Source organism: Dermacentor variabilis, chromosome 3 (assembly GCF_050947875.1).
Source record: "Dermacentor variabilis isolate Ectoservices chromosome 3, ASM5094787v1, whole genome shotgun sequence".
Classification (NCBI taxonomy): Eukaryota; Metazoa; Arthropoda; class Arachnida; order Ixodida; family Ixodidae; genus Dermacentor; species Dermacentor variabilis.
Genome location: NC_134570.1, coordinates 229,323,243 through 229,346,757, shown reverse-complemented (window position 1 = coordinate 229,346,757; position 23,515 = coordinate 229,323,243). Strand labels below are relative to the sequence as shown.

The following is a 23,515-nucleotide window of genomic DNA, read 5'->3' as shown; positions in this document are numbered from 1 at the left end:
TCAGTGACGAACAGGGAAGACACCGGTCAAGTCATTAGTGACCTTATCAGTAAAGCACCGCTGTCGCCCGAGCAGAAAACCGAACTACACCAGCTATTACAAGAGTTTCAAGGTCTGTTCTCTGAGAGGCCTGGTAGGACTTCTGTACTTACTCATGATATAGAACTTACCTCCACAGAGCCAGTACGATCCAAGGCGTATCGGGTGTCACCCCGCCAGAGCGATATTATGGAGGCTGAGGTAAAGAAAATGCTACAGCTCGGTGTTATTGAGGCAGGTGAGAGTGATTATACCTCCCCTTTGATTTTAGTTGAGGTACCGGGCAAGGAACCTCGTCCTTGCGTCGACTACCGCAGGCTTAATTCCATCACTAAGGATCAAATTTATCCGATCCCTAACATCGAGGAGCGCCTTGAGAAAGTTAGTAGCGCTCAGTTTATTTCCACCCTAGATCTTGTCAGGGGTTATTGGCAGGTTCCACTTACAGAAGAGGCTAGTAGGTATGCGGCGTTCATTTCACCAATGGGAACATTCCGTCCTGAAGTGTTGAGTTTTGGTTTGAAGAACGCGCCATACTGTTTTTCAAGCCTCATGGATAAAGTGTTGCGGGGACAGCAAGAATTCGCTTTACCGTATCTAGACGACGTAGCGATATTCTCCGCATCCTGGTCTGAGCATATGACACACTTGCGGGCAGTGCTAACCCGCCTGCGCGAAGCGGGCTTGACAGTAAAGGCTCCTAAGTGCCAGTTAGCACAGGCCGAGGTTGTCTACCTCGGTCACGTGATTGGTCAGGGTCGTCGCCGCCCCTCTGAGATAAAAGTGGCCGCTGTGCGAGACTTTCCGCAACCGCGCACAAAGACCGATATTCGGTCGTTCTTGGGTGTCGCCGGCTACTATCAGAGGTACATCCCTAGGTACTCTGATATCGCGGCTCCCCTGACGGATGCTCTAAGAAAGACAGAGCCTCAAACAGTCGTCTGGGACGAGACAAAGGAAAGAGCTTTTAGCGCCCTAAAGAGTGCCCTAACAAGCCAGCCTGTGCTACGATCGCCAGACTATACAAAAGGGTTCGTTGTTCAGTGCGATGCTAGTGAGCGAGGCATGGGCGTTGTACTGTGCCAACGGGAAAATGGAGAAGTAGAACACCCCGTCCTGTATGCTAGTCGTAAGCTGTCCAGTCGTGAGCAGGCGTATAGCGCCACCGAGAAAGAGTGTGCGTGTCTCGTGTGGGCCGTTCAGAAATTGTCATGCTATCTAGCCGGCTCGAGGTTTATCATTGAGACGGATCACTGCCCTCTCCAATGGCTGCAGACCATTTCTCCCAAAAATGGCCGCCTCCTGCGCTGGAGCCTCGCTTTACAACAATATTCCTTTGAGGTGCGTTACAAAAAGGGGAGTCTCAACGGTAACGCCGATGGCTTAAGTCGAAGCCCCTAACGTAGGAATCAGCCTCAAAATTGTTGGTTACTGATGTTTTTCTTCCTGAGGCAGGATTTTTTTTAACATATTGCTTTTGTTTAGTGTTTCAAAGTGATGATATGCTTTCTAGTGCAATTTTCCAATTTGTGGACGCGTTCTGAGTGATGCTAGACTACTGTAAGGAACTATGCAGTGGTATAAAAAGGGGAAAGAGCCTGGCAGGGCTTAGTGAGGGTTGTGCCGTGCTTGCTGACTGAGCGGTTGAGTTTCAGCGTAGTTCTAACGCTTGCCGGGAACGAGAACAAAAATGTGAACTCTCCCGAAGTCACTTTGCAGTGTCCCGTGCGAACCTGAACGAGAGAACGAGGCCTTCTCTGTGCGCTGCGCTCAAGAAACGTCGAGGGACGCCCGACTTCGGTTATGAGCATCATCGAGCGACATCCCTCCGGACAGCGGATGCAGTCCCCTGTCCATCGGGATCTCCTTCCCCCGGCGGGGCGGTCTGTTGCGTTTCGCCTGCGACACGTGGTTTTGCCGGCGCGACTGCGGCGGGGCGGCAGACATTTTGGCCCGATCGTCGTCGCCGCAACGCTCATCGCCAGGTGTTTCCAGGCGCGACTGCGGCGATGCGACCGCAAAGGATCACCCTCTCATTCCAGTCATTGTGCCCGAACCAGGCGAAGCGAAAGCAGGGATCATCCTCTCATTACAGTCATTGTGCCCGACCGGCAGCGCTACGACAGGGTGCTACGAGATCGTGCTCGACATGGTGCTACGGCAGCGCTACGACAGGGTGCTACGAGATCGTGCTCGACATGGTGCTACGGCAGCGCTACGACAGTGTGCGTCACCATTAGCCCATTGTACAATCACGTGCTCGTCAATTGAGGGGTTCCTTCTTGCCCTCAACTGCGAGAGTATAAAAACAGCTGCCCCCGGACGCCAAAAGGAGGGCTCCGATTTCTTCTGTTGAGTGAAGTGCTCTCCCGTCTCTCTACTTCGGTCAACCTGACCGCCAACTCTTTGCGATGTTAAAATAAACAAGTTGTTTTGTTGTTACCAGTCGACTCATGCTTTGCCGGGACCTTCGGATGCTTCCAGTTGTACCCCAGGCCGCCAGGCCAACGCTACCCTTGGGGCTTGCGACCCAGGTACAACCACGGGCGTCAGCGCCGAGTTCCCAACAGATCGTACCAGCGGTGCGATCCAAATACTGGCCTTGTTGCATTAAAGACTGCGTTATGGTTTACTCGACTGCAAAACACATGCAATAAGAATTGTGCTTGTATTGGCAAACTTCAGAGTTCATTTCCTGTGTTTTTTGTGTCTGTAGACAATCACGTAGGATTAACTCCCTTTTACCCGTCCTCGTTTTCTTTTCTCTGTTCGTTTCTCTATCTCGCATTGTTTTGTCTACCGCATTCATGTTTTCTGTACATTTTGTCTCACATATTGCTTTTAAGTGCACCAGTAAGAAGGCTCTCTAGCAGTTTCTGGGCACTATAATAAACATTTGATTGATTGATTGATTGATTGATTGATTGATTGATTGATTGATTGATTATTATTGTAGTTGTTGGAGATCGTGTTTTTTAAGCATGTGCTTCTATATTATTTCACTGCAGTAGCTTTTGTGCAGGTAAAAAAAAGGGCATGAATGAAGAAAGTGCAATGAAATGCTATGTGCGTGATCATAGTCATTGTGCTATTAATTTCTTCGGAGTTTTAATAACGCTCAGCTACTGTATCCAGTGTCGTGCGATAAAATAATATGCCACAGCAATTATTACATGCCTCACAGAACAAATTCAATGTCTTTCTCAGTCAAAACATCACAGTAGGATGTAAACAATAAACTGGTATTTTTTGTGGTATCTTGAAGTGTATAAATTGTGAAAATAACCTGTTTATATACATATATATATACATAATATCCTTGACCTTATACTAATCAGTGATCATTTTTCAAGGCACCAACGACAGAAATTATTCAAGGCATTTCAGATCACAACATACCGCTATGCTTGTTGCATCTGGACTGCTCAATAAGAACGCGTTGTAGTACATCTATAGTACCCAACTTCGAGAAGGCGGATGACGCCAGCATACTAACCCACCTTGCGCACGAATTTCAAGCCTTTACTGAAATAACCTCCGGCCCGTCAGTGGATGTGAACACAGCCTGGCTTCATTTTAAGAATATGGTTTGCTACTGTGTAACTAACTGTGTTCCCTTAATAAACAAGCGACCACAAAGAACAAGCCCATGGATAACTCGGGAAGTCATCCACGCAAAACGTCATGTAAAAAGGATATGTAACTATTAAAAATCATGGATCATGCCCATCCAAAACTAACAAACTAGCATGTGCAGTAGCACATTTTCGACAGACAGCCAAAGAAGCTAAAGAACATTATTTTCATGTAACGCTGCCTAACTTTCTGACAAACAGCCCTCAGCGATTCTGGAACCACTTCCGCCCTGCTAAAGACACGTTGTCGGACTTGTCTCCTGAGGAAAAAACTAACAACGCTAATGCGTAAAATAACTATTTTCACTCGAACTTCACAAAAGATGACGGTAACCTGTCAGACTTGAGTAGCAGTTCAACATCGAACATCGATCCTTTAATCATATCTGACGCGGGTATCCTTAACATGTTGCTCACCCTTGACCCTAAAAAATCATGCGGACCAGATGACATTCCAAACCATTTTTTAAAGAGATACGCAGAGTGGTGCAATCGATACTTGGGCCTCATATTTCGAAAATCCCTATCACAATCATCCTTACCCGACGACTGGAAAAATGCGAAAATAATCCCAATACACAAAACAGGAGACACCTCATTGCCCTCTAATTATCGACCAAGATCTCTTACTAGCACCGCTTGCAAAATGATCGAGCATACCATCCTTAAACACCTAACAAACTTTCTTGACACTCACAACTTATTAACGCCACACGAGCACGGATTCCGTCATGGATTGTCAACCGTCACGCAGCTTACGGAAGTTGTGCATGACCTCGCATTTAACATCAATAACTGTAGCCAGACTGACATAATATTATTAGACCTTTCCGAAGCATTTGATCGCGTATGCCACAGTAAATTATTAACAAAATTGCGAGGTTTTATTGGGGACGGGGAAGTTTTAGACTGGGTAACAGATTTCTTAACAAACCGGATACAATTCGTATTATTTCAGCATGTGGAATCTGCGACAGTGCCTGTCACATCAGGCGTCCCCCAAGGATCCGTGTTGGCGCCACTGTTATTTTTAATTTTCCTTAACGACATAACCAGAAATATTGACTGTAACATCAAACTGTTTGCTGATAACCGCATCCTCTACCAAACAATTAACACCTACGAAGATCATGTTTCGCTTAGCAACTCACTAGACCAACTAAATGAATGGTGCAAAAAATGGCAAATGACGATAAACACAAACAAATCAGTTTGCATGACGGTAACAAGAAAAAAACAACCTTACGACTTTCCGTACTTTATTAACGGCACAATGCTAACGAAAGTTCACCAGCATAAATACTTAGGCATCACTCTAACTTCTGACCTGAGATGGGACGCGCACATTACCAACGTGACCTCGAAGGCATTGCGCAAGCTATTTTATCTCCGAAGATGTCTCCGCCTCGCACCAACGTCGACTAAGCTTCTCGCGTATACTGCTTTCGTTAGACCGGTTTGGGAGTACGCTAACACAGTTTGGTTTCCCCACTGAGTAACTAACATGACGAAACTGGAAAAAGTACAGCGAAAAGCGCTGCGCTTTATTCACAACAAGTATAAGCGCACAGATTCACCCACTAACCTTGCGGCTATATCGGGTTTAGCGACGCTCTCATCAAGGGCGAAGCAAGCACGGTTCAAATTTTTATTTAACTTGATTCACAACTATTATAAGATCGACCTAACAAAATACATATGTTTTTCGCAGTCACGATCATCGAAACATAAACATGCACACGCTTTAACAGAATATTCATGCCATAATGACACATTCATGTACTCCTATGTACCCCTCGTGATAAGGGAATGGAATCGCCTCGATCCGTCAGTCATTTCTGCAGACTCATTATCTCAGTTCACATCACGGTTAGAATCCACATGTAGTAATCAGTAACGCAGTCTTATTCACATAATATGCTTTGCAACTCTTGTAAGCCATGCTGATTATCGTGAAGGTGCTTACTGTTATTTTTGTTCCCGTTTGTTATCCTTTTCATAATGTATTCTCTTTATTGCTGCGCATGCCTCCTAGAAATGTGATATCTACATTTGTTTTTTTTATGTATTCTTACTTTGTTCCTTTACGTTCCTTGTTTGGTTTATCGACACGCAATTTGTATGTGCACGTTTATTACCATGTCTTTCATTTCTGTATGTCCACCTGCTATGGTCCCTGATGGGACTGGCAGTATTGAAAATAAATAAATAAATAAATAAATAAATAAATATATTCCTTGTATTATGCAAATGAGCGGCCCCCATACATTCGAATAAGTGCTTCAATAGTTCACTTGGCAAAGGGCAACGAAATACCCCTATTAAAACCCTCCAATTCTCAAGCTTGTATTGTCTGACGGTATGTCATTTCATCAATGTCCAGAAAGACAAACTTGACATGTTGAAATCAGTTAAAATAGAACATGGCCTTTACAGAGTGAAAATTTTTCTAGCAATAACCGATCCGGTGTTGATGCTTCAAAGCAACCTTTAATGATAGATGAGGTGCTGCATGGGGAAGCTTCGACAGAATCAAGCATCGGGAGGACACAAGCTACGAATTAAGTAAATTTAGCTATTCTAGGTATTTTTTGTGAGTGCTACATGTGTTTCATTTGTTTTTTCCAATTTTCTCAGAACCCACTTTTTCACGTTTCTTTTATGCACCAACAAGAATAATGGTATTTACACGGATACTTTTTTATCTGTATCCGGTGACCACCTAACCAATGCTAAACGTTATCGCTCGGCGCAGGACGCGCCTGCACGTATCGGAAGTTCCGCGAGTGTTATCCTTGGTTCTGTCTGTTGTCGACGAACCTTGAATAATCTGACTGCAAACGCGACACGAATTGCGTTTCGGGAAGGCGCGCGGGCACCAGCGAATACGCCGGAACTTTCGAAGAGTGCTGTATGAAAGCCGACACGCTTGAGCCGCAGACGAGATTCTCAACGGTCGCGGACTTTCCTCGCCGCTATCGTTGGCTGTTGCCTTTGCTGGGCACAAGTTGGCCCAATAAAGAGTTAAATTTGCAACTCGCAATTTTGACTCTGGATCATTTTTCACAGTCACTACGACGTGACAATATTTCTAACACGGATTTTTCAGTGATACTTTGCACAGCTAATTCTTACAGAGTTGGCTGCTCAATGAGCTAACAAAAATAATATCGTACAACAGCTTTTGATATGATATGGCATCGTCGTGCAGGTGTTAGCAAAGCAAATTGTAGACAGACGACGCACGCGCGCAAGCGTTGATGTCTATATTTTGGGCACTATTTTTACATCAAAGATAAAAAGAAGCTGTTGCGGCAGGTGTACATTCATTATTCGAAGGAGTTTTTTACATCTAAAAGAGCATACAGATCACTAGCTTATTGTTTCAAGCTTAGTTTACAGCAGGCTATTCTAGGTCGTACTTGGACGGTTGAAGACAAAATAGTCCAGCAAAATAGTCCAAAGTGCGAGCGTCGGCGCGCGCCAGAGCTTCGGTCCAGTGATTGCGTGCCCTCTTCCTCCCACCGACGGGTAGCGACGCGTTCGCTTGTCGGCGTGTGCCGAAGCGCACTGACGCATGTCAGTGTTTAGGTCTTTAGTATAACCCTCGTGTGGTTAGAAGACCGTCCAAGAAGTTCAAACGCAACGCTAAACCTTGCTATCGCAGTCAGCGCTTCGCTCTTCGAGTGAAATTGTCAATTTTCGACAATGTAAAACGAAGCCGCGTAAGGGGTTTCTTTCGCACTCCTTGACGAGGATCTTCCGACCGTGCAGCACGGGCCGTCGGCGGAGCCTATGTCGTTCGTACGCCCGTCCCATGTATTCCGAACCACCGAGAGCCGCTTTGGAACGGAGGGCAGTTCTCCACCACCGACTCGGCAGCCAAAAATCCGCTCTTCCAGAATTTGGTGCCACGGCCCTTTTAAACTAGACAAACGGGTTCAAGACTCAAACGAAGCGATTTATATACAGCGGGCGAACGGCGGACACCTTGGCCAACGAACGTTTCGAGGAAAGGTGCAAAAACAGTCGTGTACACAGGTTTGCGTGCACGTCAAACATATCCAGGGGGTAAAAATTAATATGACACACGCACTGCCAGTGTATCTGGTTGCGAGAGGGCACCTTTATGTGCTCCAGTCTTGTATTTGAGTTTTAACTCAGGATAATACTGTTCGGTCAACAAGTGGTCGAGTGGAGCGGTCCATAGCTGAACTATTTGGCAGGTCACGAACGCAGGAGAGCCAATACAAAAAAAAAAGAAAGCCTGCCGCACCGTTTTCCTTTTTTTTACCACTTGGAGCCTTATGAATACACTTTCCCTTATGCGGACTGCACCAGGAGTGAAAGCAGCCATGAGTGCGCAATGTTCACGTGCTGCATTCGGGAAGAGCCAAGATCCTGAAGTCTGAGACCGAGGCATACAGCTCAGAGCATAAATATACTCGCAGTATGAAGTGGTAATCGCAGGAGCGACCAGCTCAAATAACAGCTGTGAGGAGCATGAGACTTTGACCTGCTTAGCGAGTGCATGGCTTTCTAGCACCGTAAAACAACAATCAAGCATCGGACGTGCTATAGTCATGTACCTCCTGCTTAAGCCCCAAGCCGATGAGGAAAGGCTCGGTGTAGCTGGAAGCCGGTGGACCCGTGTTGAGCATTATCTCGATGTCGGGAAAGTCGTCGTTCTGGTCAGCGTACTTGGTCTTGTAGAAAGCTATGCCCTCGATGCCGCCTGGTAGGGTCCAGGGTCCTGCGTGGTAAACAAAGGAAAGTAAGCTCACTCAAGAGCCTCACTTACTGAGCGGGCATTCGGTGGGTATAGAGTCCTACTTCGTAATGATTTAATGGAGCTTTGAACAAATGGTATAAATAGGTGAATCAAAGTGTTTATCTCAATGCGAAATAAACAAAAAGTTACAAAATGCAAGAAAAATAGTAACACACATCGTCATGCATTAAGGGTAGATTTATTGATAAATTACAATTATAATATTATGTTAAAATAAATGCATGCATGATAGTCTAAACAGAGGATAAAATAATAAACAAAATATTTAATGGAATTACTTGAATACTTAAAACGAGGATTCCTCAAGGCCCAAGCGTAAGCTGCGTATAAATCATGGGAATGAGACTTTTCATACACATGTTTGCTCGACGCAGTACTTTTCAACCCTAATCAACACGTCTGCGCGTCTCAGAGACAACGCATTGACGTCAGAGGCCCAAGCAATTCTTTCTCCGCTTTGATGGCGACTTACTTCTGTGGCACGGGCAGCAACGCTTTTCCTGCAATATGGCCTGCCACAACGTCTACCCTTTCTTGGCACGGCAGCGCCCTCCTCCTCATCCTTTAGCGTCTTGCGCTCTGTCCCCACAAGACAGGAACCCGACAGCAGAGATACTGTAACAACCGTTAGTTGTCCAGATACGTGCACGTGCTTCACGTCCTTGTCATCGTTGTCAGCTGATAGAAGTTTCCTGAAGGACAGAAGCCTCTCTCACAAACCACCTGTTAAACGTAACTTGAAACCTCGTCTCATTGGATAGTCACTCTGCCACCATGGACCGCATTTTCTTCTCTCTGACACTATTTTCTTATTGCATCGGACAAGCAGTTATCTTTTTCGCGAATCGCATTAGCTGCCGAGTGTGAAATGATTAATCTGAACTAGGATATTATCGGCCCTCCTGCATTTCCAGTGTCCAGTCTCTTCCTCTCTCTCGCACTTACGTCAGTCATTTTCTTACGCAACACTCTTTGCGTTGGTTTTAGCTTTGAAATATGCTTACCAACCAAGCGTCGGCTTGACGTTATTGTCAACATTCTTATTCAAGGAATTGCAACTGGGCTCAAATCGGGTGGTAGTCGTGGTGCTGCAAGGTTTGTGAGTAGGTTCAGAAGTGCTTATGCTTTGCTGGCTTTAAATCCACGTCGCGTATTGTGTAGAAGCGGTTTCTTCGTGACATCATCATCACCAGCCTGGTTACTACGCCCACTGCAGGGCAAAGGCCTCTCCCATACTTCTCGAACTACCCCGGTCATGTACTAATTGTGGCCATGTTGTCCCTGCAAACTTCTTAATCTCATCCGCCCACCTAACTTTCCGCCGTCCCCTGCTACGCTTCCCTTCCCTTGACATCCAGTTCGCAACCCTTAATGACCATTGGTTATCTTCCATCCTCATTACATGTCTTGCCCTTGCCCATTTATTTTTCTTGATTTCAACTAAGACGTCATTAACTCGCGTTTGTTCCCTCACCCAATCTGCTCTTTCCTTATCCTTTGAGGTTGCACCCATCATTCTTCTTTCCATAGCTCGTTGCGTCGTCCTCAATTTAAGTAGGACACTTTTCCTAAGCAGCCTCCAGGTTTCTGCCCCGTAGGTGAGTACTGGTAAGACACAGCTGTTATACACTTTTCTCTTGAGGGATAATGAAAGAATAGTCTAGATAGATAGATAGATAGATAGATAGATAGATAGATAGATAGATAGATAGATAGATAGATAGATAGATAGATAGATAGATAGATAGATAGATAGATAGATAGATAGATAGATAGATAGATAGATAGATAGATAGATAGATAGATAGATAGATAGATAGATAGATAGATAATATAGTCTAGAGGAATCTGAAATCCCACAAGTAACGCCGGAAGAAGTAAAGAAAGCATTGGAAGCTATGGAAAGGGGGAAGGCAGCTGGGGAGGATCTGGTAACAGCAGATTTGTTGAAGGATGGTGTGGAGATTGTTCAAGAAAAACTGGCCACCCTGTATACGCAATGCCTTCTGACTTCGAGGGTACCGGAATCTTGCAAGAACGCTAACATAATCCTAATCTATAAGAAAGGGGACGCCAAAGACTTGAAAAATTACAGACCGATGAGCTTACTGTCCGTTACCTACAAAGTATTTACTAAGGTAATCGCAAATATAATAAGGAACACCTTAGAGTTCTGTCAACCAGAGGACCAGGCAGGATTCCGTAAAGGCTACTCAACAATAGACCGTATTTTCACTATCAATCAGGTGATAGAGAAATGTGCAGAATATAACCAACCCTTATATATAGCTTTCATTGATTACGAGAAAGCGTTTGATTCAGTCGAAACCTCAGCAGTCATCGAGGCATTGCGGAATCAGAGTGTAGACGATCCGTATGTAAAAATAATAAAGATATCTATAGCGGCTCCACAGCCACCGTAGTCCTCCATAATGAAAGCAACAAAATCCCAATAAAGAAAGGAGTCAGCCAGGGAGATACGATCTCTCCAATGCTATTTACAGCGTGTTTACAGCAGTTGTTCAGAGACCTGGATTGGGAAGAATTGGGGATAAGAGTTAATGGAGAATACCTAAGTAACTTGCGATTCGCTGATGATATTGCCTTGCTTAGTAACTCAGGGGACCAATTGCAATGCATGCTTACTGACTGGAGAGGCAATGCAGAAGTGTGGGCCTAAAATTAATCTGCAGAAAACTAAAGTAATGTTTAACAGTCTCGGAAGAGAACAGCAGTTTACGATAGGTAGCGAGGCACTGGAAGTGGTAAGGGAATACCTTTACTTAGGGCAGATAGTGACCCCGGATCCGTATCATGAGACTGAAACAATCAGTAGAATGGGCTGGGCTGTGTTTGGCAGGCATTCTCAGATCATGAACTGCAGGTTGCCATTATCCCTCAAGAGAAAAGTGCATAACAGCTGTGTCTTACCAGTATTCACGTAAGGGGAAGAAACCTGGAGGCTTACGAAAAGGGTTCTACCTAAATTGAGGACGACGCAACGAGCTATGGAAAGAATGACGGGTGTAACGTTAAGGGATAAGAAAAGAGCAGATTGGGTGAGGGAACAAACGCCAGTTAATGACATCTTAGTTGAAATCAAGAAAAAGAAATGAGCATAGGCAGGACATGTAACGAGGAGGGAAGATAACCGACGGTCATTAAGGGTTAAGGACTGGATTCCAAGGAAAGGGAAGCGTAGCAGGGGACGGCAGAAAGTTAGGTGGGCGGATGAGATTAAGAAGTTCTCAGGCACCACATGGCCACAATTAGTACATGACCGGGGTAGTTGGAGAAGTATGGGTTAGGCTTTTGCCCTGCAGTGGACGTAACCAGGCTGTTGTTGATGATGATGATACTGGGGTGAGTCAACTATAGAATCTATTCTACTCGTCCATATGAGTGACCACACGATATAAGGCAAACACCCGCGATATACGGTATACATAAACTAATGTTATCGTGCGAATGATTCCTAAAGGCTCTGTACTAGACATGTCCCAATAGGTGCCATTATGCACCGGGAAACGTGCGCAGCAGTGCAATCTCTTGAAACGCGTTGTGCATATCCCACACATGTACATAAGCCTCACCCGTGTTGTACCGGTAGTACTCGATAGCGCCCCTGATGCCGGTGAATCCCTCGCCGAGGCTCTCGTTCAGATGCACCAGCGATCCAGCGGCCAAGGCGTGGTCCTGCAAATTCTCGCCAACCGGAAGATCCGCCACCACGGGAATCTGCAGTATAGGAGCGTGAGTGTAACTTCACAAAGCCCGCGCTGTACACGAGGCACTCCGACTCAGCTAAGGTAAAACTTGCCGAAACGCCACTCTGCTTAAGCTTCCACTATGTTCTATTGAAGCCGTAGTACGTACCCTAGTATTCGGCACAGGCACGTACACAGGATTTTTTTTTTTCAGAGGGGGGGGGGGGGGGAGGCAACCCAGGGTAAGTTTTTTATACAAATCAGAGGGGAGGTACCTTTACTAGTACAAATGTGAATAATGCCCACCATTTGCCATAAAGACGCGCAAACCCACACAAGATAGTTGAAATAGGGTGTAAATCATAGGTGCGCCTATGAGATACATCTCTCCTTTACTTGGCAAACAAGAAACCACATGAAATGGACTCGCGCATGAAAGAAGCGCAGGAAGAACACCTGAACAGTGCCAAGAACGAGTAAACAAGCGAAAGTGCCAAATAAAGATTTCTAGTAGCGTTTTTGGAATTCCCTCTGGAAGAATTCTAAAGATATATATATATATATATATATATATATATATATATATATATATATATATATATATATATATATATATATATATATATATATATATATATATATATACAGGGTGTGTATATATATATATACACACAAAGGCTGTTTCACCGAACACTTTCAAAAACCTTTAAAAGTTGCTTGTAGCAGATATCACAATTCTAGTTCATCAGCTGGTCTACTCGAAGCAGCGGACAATATTTTCACGCAAAATTTAGATCCAAAATCGACTATATAATAAAAATTCGCCAATTAAGTTTTTAAGTAACTATATTATGGTCCATGTTGCAATTTACAAATTTAGCCGTGGAGTTCGCAAGCTGGATACACTTGGAACGAATTTTAAGACTTACACCAGTTTCGAGATATAAATTCCAGAACTTTGCAGAGAAATTCCTTCGCGTTCCACTTAATTTGTTAGCATAACGTCGTTTCATGCACTGAAGCACTTAAGTAACTGGAATGCCAATGCATTTCTCCGCAAAGTTCGGGAATTTATATCTCGAAACTGGCGTGGTCCTGAAAATTCGTTCCGAGTGGATCCGCCTTGCGAAGTCCACTGCTGGAATTTGTAAATTGCAATATGGGTCATAAGATAATTAGCTAAAAAGTTATTAGTGGATTCTTGTTATTTGTAGATTTGGCATTTCAATGTTTTGTGCAAGTAGTGTCCGTCGCTTCGAGTAGACCGCCTCATCAGCTAGGATGGAGCTACCTGCCGCAGGCAACCTTTAAAAAAATTTGAAAGTGTTCGCTGAAATACTCCGCGTGTATATATATATATATATATATATATATATATATATATATATATATATATATATATATATATATATATATATATATATATATATATATATAAACAAGAAAGGGGTTTAACTGAAGGGCCTGATTTTCATTGCTGATATCATAAGACGCCAACAAACACTGACACCAAGGACAACATAGGGGGACATTACTTGTGCTTAATAAACGAAATAAAAAACAAATTAATGGCAATGAAAGTGGATGCGAAAGCAACTTGCCGCGGGTGGGGAATGATCCCATGTCTTCACATAACGCTTGCGATGCTCTAACCAATTGAGCTTCCGCGACGCCGTCTTCTAATCCACTTTCTGGGGTATTTGTGTGTTACTATAATAGAACTAACCCTGGGAGCGCTAGCCAGCGCCGCAACTCACAAACCTTGGCGGAGGATGTGGAACATCCTTTCTACCACAGGCGTCACGAGTACGTGATCTTCCTGGGTGAAGGCAACTGGTCAATAAACCCGCACATGCTACCTGAAGGCATCAATGTTGCAGAATTGGAGACGTTCGTTATGTAAGAACGAGAAGAAAGAGGGCTAACCGAGGGGTCCGATTTTTATTAACGATATTGTTACAGAAGGATGAAAGAAGAGAAAGGAAGAAGAAGATCGCGGGACGCTGGCTGCTGCGTGTTGTTGGTGGTCAGCTATCATAACTACTCTGACTCATCTTGTATATGTATTGTAAGTACAATCTTCTATACTCCCAACATCCCCGTAACATATTGGTGAGCACTGCGGGATACCACGGCTGAAAATGGAGCTCCGCAGTGGACGTCTCACCACCGTCCGAAACATGAACGACGGTTAGCACGCGGGATCAATGTCCTTGCCACCTCCTACGTCACCGTCGCCAGCTACGTCGCTGTCACCTTCGGTTGTGGTTGTGCAACCCAAGGATCATGCAACCTTCTGCGGGACCGATTGCGGCGATGTTGAAGAGTGGGTGGCCATGTACGAACTCGTGAGTGGAATCAACAGATGGGACCCTACGCTTACGCTAGCTAACCTGTTGTTCTACCTAAGAGGCACAGCGAAGGTGTGGTACCAAAACCACGAAGAGGAGCTAACCAGCTGGGACCAATGCAAAGAGAAGTTGATAGAGTTGTTTGGCAAACCAGCCTGCCGTAAAATTGTCGCAAAGCAGGAACTGGCCTCCCATGCCCAATCCTCCACGGAGTCCTATGTCTCGTACATTCAGGACGTGCTGGCACTTTGTCGTAAAGCCGATCACATGACAGAAGCTGAGAAGGTCGGGCACGTGCTTAAGGGCATTGCTGACGACGCATTTAATCTGCTCATGTGCAAGAGCTGCTCTACAGTTGATGCTATCATCAGAGAGTGCCGACAATTCGAGCAGGCCAAAAGCCGACACGTCTTGCAGCCTTTCGCCAGACTTCCCAATACTGCCGCAACGTCGACGTGTGAAGATCAACCCGCACAGCAGCATACGTTGCCATCAGAGGACGTGGCGCGAATCGTTCAACGTGAGCTGGATGCGATGGCGCCGGAAGCTTTCTGTTCACGTAGCCCTGATGCTAGCCACTTCTTCAGTTCCCCTCGTAAAAGCAATCGTGGCCAGGAACTTGAAAACATTGGCTTGCGTTCTGTCTGTGGTGTCGCCAACCCCAGAGCCAACGAACGGCCTTCTGAAATTTTGGCTCCACCCCGACGCTTCTCTCCGCGTCATCACAACCCGAGTGAGCGGAGAACTGTGGATTACGAGTCGATATGTTTCAGCTGTCGCCGCATTGGTCGTGTCGCCCGATACTGTCGCAACTCGTGGCCCTCAACACCTCGCATGCCGGCCAACCTGAGTCGTTTTGACGGAAATGCCCGCAATGTTCCGCCCACCCCTGTGTCTAACAGCGCCGACAACTCTGCTAGGAACACGTGGTACAGTCGCTCACCATCGCCGCACAGACAGCAGTCTCGTTCACCGCAAACACGTCGCCTTTCACCCCCTGTGGCTTTTGGCCGCATCCTTTCGGAAAACTAAGAAATGCAGCCTTCGGAGGTGGTGCTGCATTGCCTTAGCAAATACTCTGTCTGTGCCCACAAGAAGAAGGGTAATAATAATAATAATAATAATAATAATAATAATAATAATAATAATAATAATAATAATAATAATAATAATAATAATAATAATAATAATAATAATAATAATAATTCTCAGCCTGACTACGCCCACTGCAGCGCAAGGGCCTCTTCCATACTTCTCCAACTACCCCTGTCATGCGCTAATTGTGGGCATGTTGCCCTGCAACATTCTTATTCTCATCCGCGCACCTTCCTGCCGCCCCCTGCTACGCTTCCCTTCTCTTGGAATCCAGTCCGTAACCCTGAATGACCACCGGTTACCTTCCCTCCTCATTACATGCCCTGCCCATGCCCATTTCTTTTTCGTGATTTCAACTAAGATGTCATGAACTCGCGTTTGTTCCTTCACCCAATCTGCTCTCTTCTTATCCCCCCCCCTTGACGTTACGCCCATCATTCCTCTTTCCACAGCTCGTTGCGTCGTATTCAATTTAAGTAGAACCCTTTTCGTAAGCCTCCTGGTTTCGGCCGCGTAGGTGTGTATTGGTAAGACACAGCTGTTATACACTTTTCTCTTGAGGGATGATGGCAACCTGCTGGTCATGATCTGAGAATGCCTGCCAAACGCACTCCAGCCTATTTTTATTCTTTTGATTATTTCAGCCTCATGATGCGGATCCGCGGTCAATACCTGCCCTAAGTAGATGCCCTTACCACTTCCAGCGCTCGATACCCATCGTAAACTGCTCTTCTCTTCCGAGACTGTTAAACTTTACTTTATTTTTCTGCAGATTAATTTTTAGACCCACCCTTCTACTTTGCCTGTCCAGGTCAGTGAGCAGGCATTGGAATTCGTCCCCCGAGTTACTAAGCAAGGCAATATCATAAGCGACTCGCAAGTTTCTAAGGTATTCTCCACTAACTCTTATCTCCAATTCTCAATCCAGGTCTCTGAATACGTCTTGTCAACATGCTGTGAATAGGATTGGGGAGATCATATCTCCCTGCCTGACGCCCATCATTATTGAAATTTTGTTGCTTTCTTTACAGAGGACTACGGTTGCTGTGGAGCCGCTATAGATATCTTCCAGTATTTTTACATACGGCTCGTCTACACCCTAATTCCGTATTGGTTGCATGACTGCTGAGTTTTCGATTGAATTAAACGATTTCTGGTAATCCTCACCAGAGCAGGATTGGCCCACCCTGGCGCAGTACTTGCCCGAAACCTCCTATATGAATACAACAATCAAACCCCGGCTCTCAGTCCCCAGCAGCTGCGAAGAAACTGACCACGGCGGTGGTCAGATCTGTGACGCAGCAGAGGGTGCTAGTAACTCTGGAGACCGGACAGGCCGCCTTTGGAATCGTAATCTGGTAACATTTAACGCTAGAACGTTCTCTAGCGAGGAGAGTCTAGCAGTGCTATTGGAGGAATTAGCGGGAATTACATGGGATGTAATAGGCCTCCGTGAGGTTTGGAGGACAAATAAAGCGTATAAAGTGCTAAAAAGCGGGCACGCCCTGTGATACCGGGGCATAGCGGAGAGACGAGAACTAGGAGTTGGATTCTAGATTATTAAGGATATAGCTGGTAACAAACAGTAATTCTATAGCATTAATGAGAGGGTGGCAGATCTTGTGGTGAAACTTAGGAAGAGGTAAAAATTGAAGGTCATACAATTCTACGCGCCTACATCCGGTCATGATGGCCAGCAAGTTGAAAGGTTCTATGAAGATGTGGAATCGGCGATGGGTTAAGTCATAACAAAATACACTATACTGATGGGTGACTCCAATGCCAGGCTAGGCAAGAAGTAGGCTCGAGAAAACGTTATAGGGTATGGCATAGGTTATAGGAATAGCAGGGGAGAGTTATTAGCAGAGTTTGCTAAACGGAATAATTTGCGGATAATGAATACCTTCTTCCGCAAGCGGGATAACCGAAAGGGGACGTGGAGGAGCCCGAATGGCGAGACTACAAATGAAAAGACTTCGTACTCTGGCATCATAGAAGATGTGGACGTGCTAGGCAGGGTGCGCTGAAAGACTGCTGCGAGATCTTACCATAGGATGGTAAGATCTCGAATTAGCCTAGACTTGAGGAGGGAACGGAAGAAACTGGTACATAAGAAGCCGATCAATGAGTTAACGGTAAAAGGGAAAATAGGGGAATTCCGGATCAAGCTACAGAACAGGTATTCGGCTTTAACTCACAAGTGTAATTGAGGTTAAAATAGACGGTGTACCTGTCCAAGCAATCGTCGACACTGGAGCCCACGTCATGTGAAGAGTGCTAGGCCACGTAGACGTTTAAAGAAGGTCCTCACCCCAGCTGCTGCCCGAGCGCTTCGTGTGGCCGACGCGGCGTGCTGGTTGTTCTTGGAATGTGTACTGCGCGTTTAATTATAGCCAGCCACCCTACTTCTGTTCTCTTTGCTGTGATCGACAACTGCCCTCACCACGTTATCCTTGGATTGGATTTTTTATCCACTCATTCTGCTCTCATCAACTGCGCGACTGGCGTTCTTAGGTTGGAACTCTCCAAGCACTGCCCCACCGCAGTTGTGCTCGCTTCACGATGTGCGTCTGTCACCCGAGTCAGTTACTTACGTCACTTTGACCGCCCAGCCACAGGTTCCTGACAGGGAATATGTGCTTCGCCCCATCATCGACGTCCTTTTGAACCGGAACGTTGCTGTTCCGCATAAGCTGGTCACTGTTACTAACAACGACGACGCTCTACCGCTTCTGAATTTCAGCTTGTGCCCTCAAGTGATTCCGGCCGGCATGTTCTTGGCCAGTGTTTCTAGTGGTTCCGAATTTGACATTGAGTGTCTGAATGCCGAGATTGGCTTCTTAGCGCCAATTGCAGCTGACAGCTCTGGTTCCTTAACGGAAGACTTCGCGAAAATGATTGCGCCTGACCTCACCTCTCCACAGGCCACAGATGTACGACTCCTGCTTGAGTCGTACAGTGACACCTTTTATTTCGGAGACAGGCCTTTAGGCCCAACATCGCTTGTTCACAACCGTATAAACACTGGAGATACTAATCCTATTCGTCGGCGTCCCTATGGTGTATCGCATGCTGATCGTCAAATCATCGAATCAGAAGTGGACAAAATGCTCCGCAAAGGGGTCATTGAGCCATCAGTCAGCCCTTGTTCTTTGCCTGTCGTCCTTGTGAAAGACAAAGATGGTACTTGGCGTTTTTGCATCGATTATCGCCACTTAAACAAGATCACGCGCAATGACGTCTACCCACTACCACGCATCGATGACGCCTTGGACTGCTTGCACGGAGCTAAATACTTCTCATCCATCAATATTCGATCAGGCTAGTGGCAGATTTCAGTTGATAAAATGGACCGCGAGAAGACGACCTTCATCATGCCGGGTGGCTTATATCAGTTCAAAGTCATGCCCATTGTCCTATGCAATGCTCCTGCGACATTTGAACGTATGATAGGCTCTCTTCTGCGAGGCTACAAATGGACCACCTGTTTTTGTTACCTTGACAATGTTATTCTTTTTCCTCCCACGTTCGGCAGCCAACTTACCCGACTCGCTGCAGTTCTTTCTGTCTTCCGAAAAGCCGGTCTTCAACTGAACTCCACTAAGTGTCAATTCAGGCACCGTCAGATTACATTGGACACCTCGTTGACGCATCCGGTGTCCAACCAGGTCCTGAAAAAGTTCGCGCCGTACACAGTTTCCCTGTGCCACGTTCTGCTTCTGACTTGCGCTGCTTCGTTGATCTGTATTCTTACTTTTGCCGTTTCATCAAAAACTTCACCGACATTGCTCGGCCTTTGACAGATCTTCTAAAGAAGAACACGCCATTCTGATGGGTCCCGGAGCAGGCTCGTGCGTCTGCCGCTGTCATCGGGTTTCTGACCACCCCTCCCATACTTGCCCACTTTGATCCATCTGCACCGACCGAAGTCCACACTGACGCAAACCGCCATGGCATCGGTGCTGTTCTCGCCCAACAACAGAATGGTACCGAGTGCGTGATAGCTTACGCCAGCCGCCTGCTGTCACCTGCCAAGAGAAATTACTCCATCACCTCGCGGGAGTGCTTGGCTTTAGTTTGGGCTGTCGCCAAGTTCCGGCCATATTTGAACGGCCGCACATTTTCGGTCCTTACAGACCACCACGCACTCTGATGGCTGTCTTCCCTCCGGGACCCGACAGGACGGCTTGGTCGCTGGGCTGCTGGGCGCTGGGCATCACGCATGTCACCGGATCCTGCTGCGCATGATCCGGTGACCTGCGTGATGCCTTTTACTGACATGATCGACATGCGCGCTGAACAACAACGCGACGCAGCCTTACCTTTCATCATCGCCGGGGTGCAATGTTGCAGTACTGAGGGCACGTGCCGCATGCTCGTGCTTCACGACGGCATTCTCTACCGCCGCAGTATCAACCCTGACGACCCTGAGTTGTTCCTTGTCCTTCCTCGTCATCTGCGATCTGTCGCTCTCGAAAACTTCACAATGCCGCGACGGCGCGACACTTAGGAGTTTTGCGTACATACGACTGCGCACGACGCCGGTTCTTCTTGCCGGGTCTCTACCGCTCCGTGCGTCGTTATGTCGCAATTTCCGAATTGTGTCAGCGCCGCCAGAGACCTCCCCTGCCACCTGTCGGACGGCTCTATCCAATTGAAGTTCCCTCTAAACTGTTCTTTCGCGTAGGCCTTGACCTGCTTGGCCCTTTTCCGACGACGTACGACTAGAGGGAATAAGTGGATCGCCGTCGCTACTGGTTACGCGACCTGCTACGCGATAACAAAGGCGTTGCCGACTAGTTTCGCAACAGACGTCACCGATCTTCTCCAACACGACATGATTCTCCACCACGGTGCACCTCGACTGTTACTTGCAGACCGCGGCCGCTCGTTCTTGTCTCGAGTTGTCGACGACCTCCTCCGCTCTTGTGCCACTGAGCACAAGCTGTCCAGCGCCTACCACCCACAAACGAACTGTTTTACGGAACATCTCTACTGAACAATCACAGAAATGTTGTCGATGTAAGTCTCGAATGATCACGGCGACTGGGACGCCACGCTGGTCTACATGACGTTCGCGTATAACTCGTCCCGACATGACATCACAAGATATTCGCCCTTTTATCTTTTGTATGGTCGCGACCCCACATTGTCGTTTGACACCATCCTCCCTTCGGTGCCACGTGTTGCAACTGGGTACGCTCGTGTTCTCATTGATCGCGCTCACATGGCACGTCAAGTCGCCCTATCTCGTTTATTAGCCGCGCAGCATATACAGAAATAGCGTTATGACTAGTGAAATCGCGATGTTTAGTTCGCGCCTGGAGCTTGGTCACCTGCTTTGGTCACCATTTCGTCGGGTTGGCCTCTCCCAGAAGCTTCTCTCTCACTACAAACGGCCTTATGAAGTCCTACGTCAAGTTAACGACGTAAATTACGAGATTTCGCCGATACGGGTTTGATCCATCCTTAAGTCCGACGCCTGTCGACGTCGTCCACGTTTCGCGGCTGAAGCCATACTTCGCGCGCAATTATTCGCCTACCATGCTCACAGATGGCGCTTCACTAACCGGGGGTCCTGTTACGGAGGATGAAAGAAGAAAGAGGAAGAAAAAGATTGCGGGACGGTTTCTGCTGCGTGTTGTTGGTGGTCAGCCATCTTAACTACACTGACTAATATTGTATATTGTGACGGACAGTTGAGTGACGGTACTTTAATCACTTTACGTTGGGCGAACTTGTGCCAGACAAACAGCTAAGCGAGAGCCTCACTACGACGTCCACAGTCTTTTCGCAAGCATCCTACACCTCTTCTTCCCTCGTGTCCCGCACTGATGACATGTTGCTTCAAGTGCACGTGCCTTGCGAGCTCGTGTTGCCCGCTTCACTGCCGCTATCTTTCGCAGCTAGCAGTAAACAAATGGACGGGCGCAGGAAGCGGCTGGCGCGCGTAATTTGGAATCATCTTGTGCCATTGTCCCCCTTCCAAGAGTGCATCGTCCCGATGCTCATACAGAAGGCGGTGGTTTCTAGACTTCCATTCACAATGATTGGAAGCGGAAACAGTTATTGTCTGTTGCAGTACGGTTTCATTCGGACGACATAGACGATTTCTGTCCGATGCCGTCGTCGTGATGAGGTTACTTGACCTTCTGGAGCAACTTCGTAGTTCAAGGGACTTCAAGGGACTAATTCGGCGAATTATCCTATACGGGCCAAAATAACGACGAAGAAGCTTCTCGGATAGGCCGCGCATCCACACGGGAGTCCACACCCATACTTTGTCTCCAGGCGCATACTGGCCGTCTCTTCGTCGCAACTTGTATCGGTCCGCATCGGTTTGCTGTTGCTGCTGAATTCGGTGTCGCGCCAGCTGCCGTGCTTCTTCAGCTCTTTGTGTGAAGTCGCTGACGTTATTGTCATTTTCGGAGGTCTCATCTACAGGTAGCATGGCATCTAAAATTGTGGTGATGGTCTGGCCAAAAACGAGTTAGAAAGGTGTCATTTGAGTGGTCCCTTGCACAGCCGTATTGTACGCGAACGTTGCGTATGGTAGTATACTGTTCCATGTTCGGTGCTCCATGTCTACGTATATTGACAAGATATCAGCGAGGGTTCTGTTGAGTCGTTCAGTTAGTCCATTTGTCTGCGGATGATATGGGGTGGTTTTTCGGTGACTGTAGTGTGTCAATTTCATAATGGACTGTGTAAAATGGGCAGTAAATATGGTTCCTCGGTCGGTGACGAGAACTTTAGGAGCGCCATGCCGTAGTACTATATTAGTGACAAAAAGAAATCAGCTACCTCACTGGCCGTTCTCTTGACAAAAGACCCTGTTTCGGCATATCAAGTTAGGTAGTCAGTTGTAACTACGATCCAACGCTTTCCTGATCATGATGTGGGAAAGGGGGCAAGTAAGTCCATTCCCACTTGTGTGAATGGAGTTTCCGGTGGATGTATCGGTTTTAGGAGACCTGCTGGCTTGAATGGCAGTATTTTATGTCTTTGGCAGTCCCGGCAGATTCTTACGTAGTGTTGCATAGAATTAACATAGAATAACATAGAATAACTTTGGCCAGTAATACTTCATACGGATGAGCGCGAGTGTTCTGCTCACTCCTAAATGTCCTGCTGATGGATCGTCGTGGCATGCTTCCAATATCTCGAGTCGTAATTTTGAAGGTACGACGAGCAGAAGTGTCTCTGAAGTATGTTCAAATTTCTTTTCTACAGGACATTATTTCTCAGGACGAACGATGACAAGCTGCGGACGAAAGCTCGTGGATTGTCGACAGGGTGTCCTCCTAGGTAACCAATGAGCAGGCGTAACTCCGCGTCAGATCGCTGATGCTGAGCCATTTGCGATGTTGTCACATCTCCTTGGAACAGGCAATTCTGTCTATTTTTCCCTAACCGTAGATTCCCTGTATTCAATCGGTGCACGTGACAAGCAATCAGCATCACTGTGTTTGTGACCGGACTTGTATACGACCGTTAAATCATATTCCTGCAGCCGTGGACTCAATCTTTCTAGCCGTCCAGATGGGTCTTTGAGATTCGCCAGCAAGCCCAACGAATGATGGTTGCTGATAGCTCGGAATGGTCGGCCATATAAGTGTGGTCTAAGCTTGCTGATGGCCCATATCACCACAAGGCATTCTTTTTCTGTCACTGAGTAGTTCACCTGAGTCTTCGAAAGTGTTCGACTAGCTACGTAATGACTCGTTTCTCTCCATTTTGCCACTGAATGAGGGCGGCACCGAGGCCTAAATTGCTTGCGTCTGTGTGAATATCAGTTTCAGCTTTCTCGTCAAAATGAGCAAGAACTGGGTGGTTCTGAAGACGATTTCGGAGCTCATTGAAAGCATTCTCCTGCTCATTCAACAAGATGAAAGG

At 46.5% G+C, this 23,515-nt stretch overlaps 1 protein-coding gene across 1 annotated transcript in view; it reads right to left on the bottom strand.

The window, feature by feature from the left end:
* Nucleotides 1-23,515, bottom strand: part of LOC142576691 (glucose dehydrogenase [FAD, quinone]-like) — a 178,289-nt gene that overhangs the window by 53,017 nt on the left and 101,757 nt on the right. Inside the window, exons 7-8 of the mRNA XM_075686922.1 lie at nt 12,060-12,204; nt 8,264-8,427 (exon numbers count right to left, since the gene is read on the bottom strand). Coding sequence (XP_075543037.1) covers nt 8,264-8,427; nt 12,060-12,204 — 309 coding nt within the window. The remainder of the gene's footprint in view (nt 1-8,263; nt 8,428-12,059; nt 12,205-23,515) is intronic.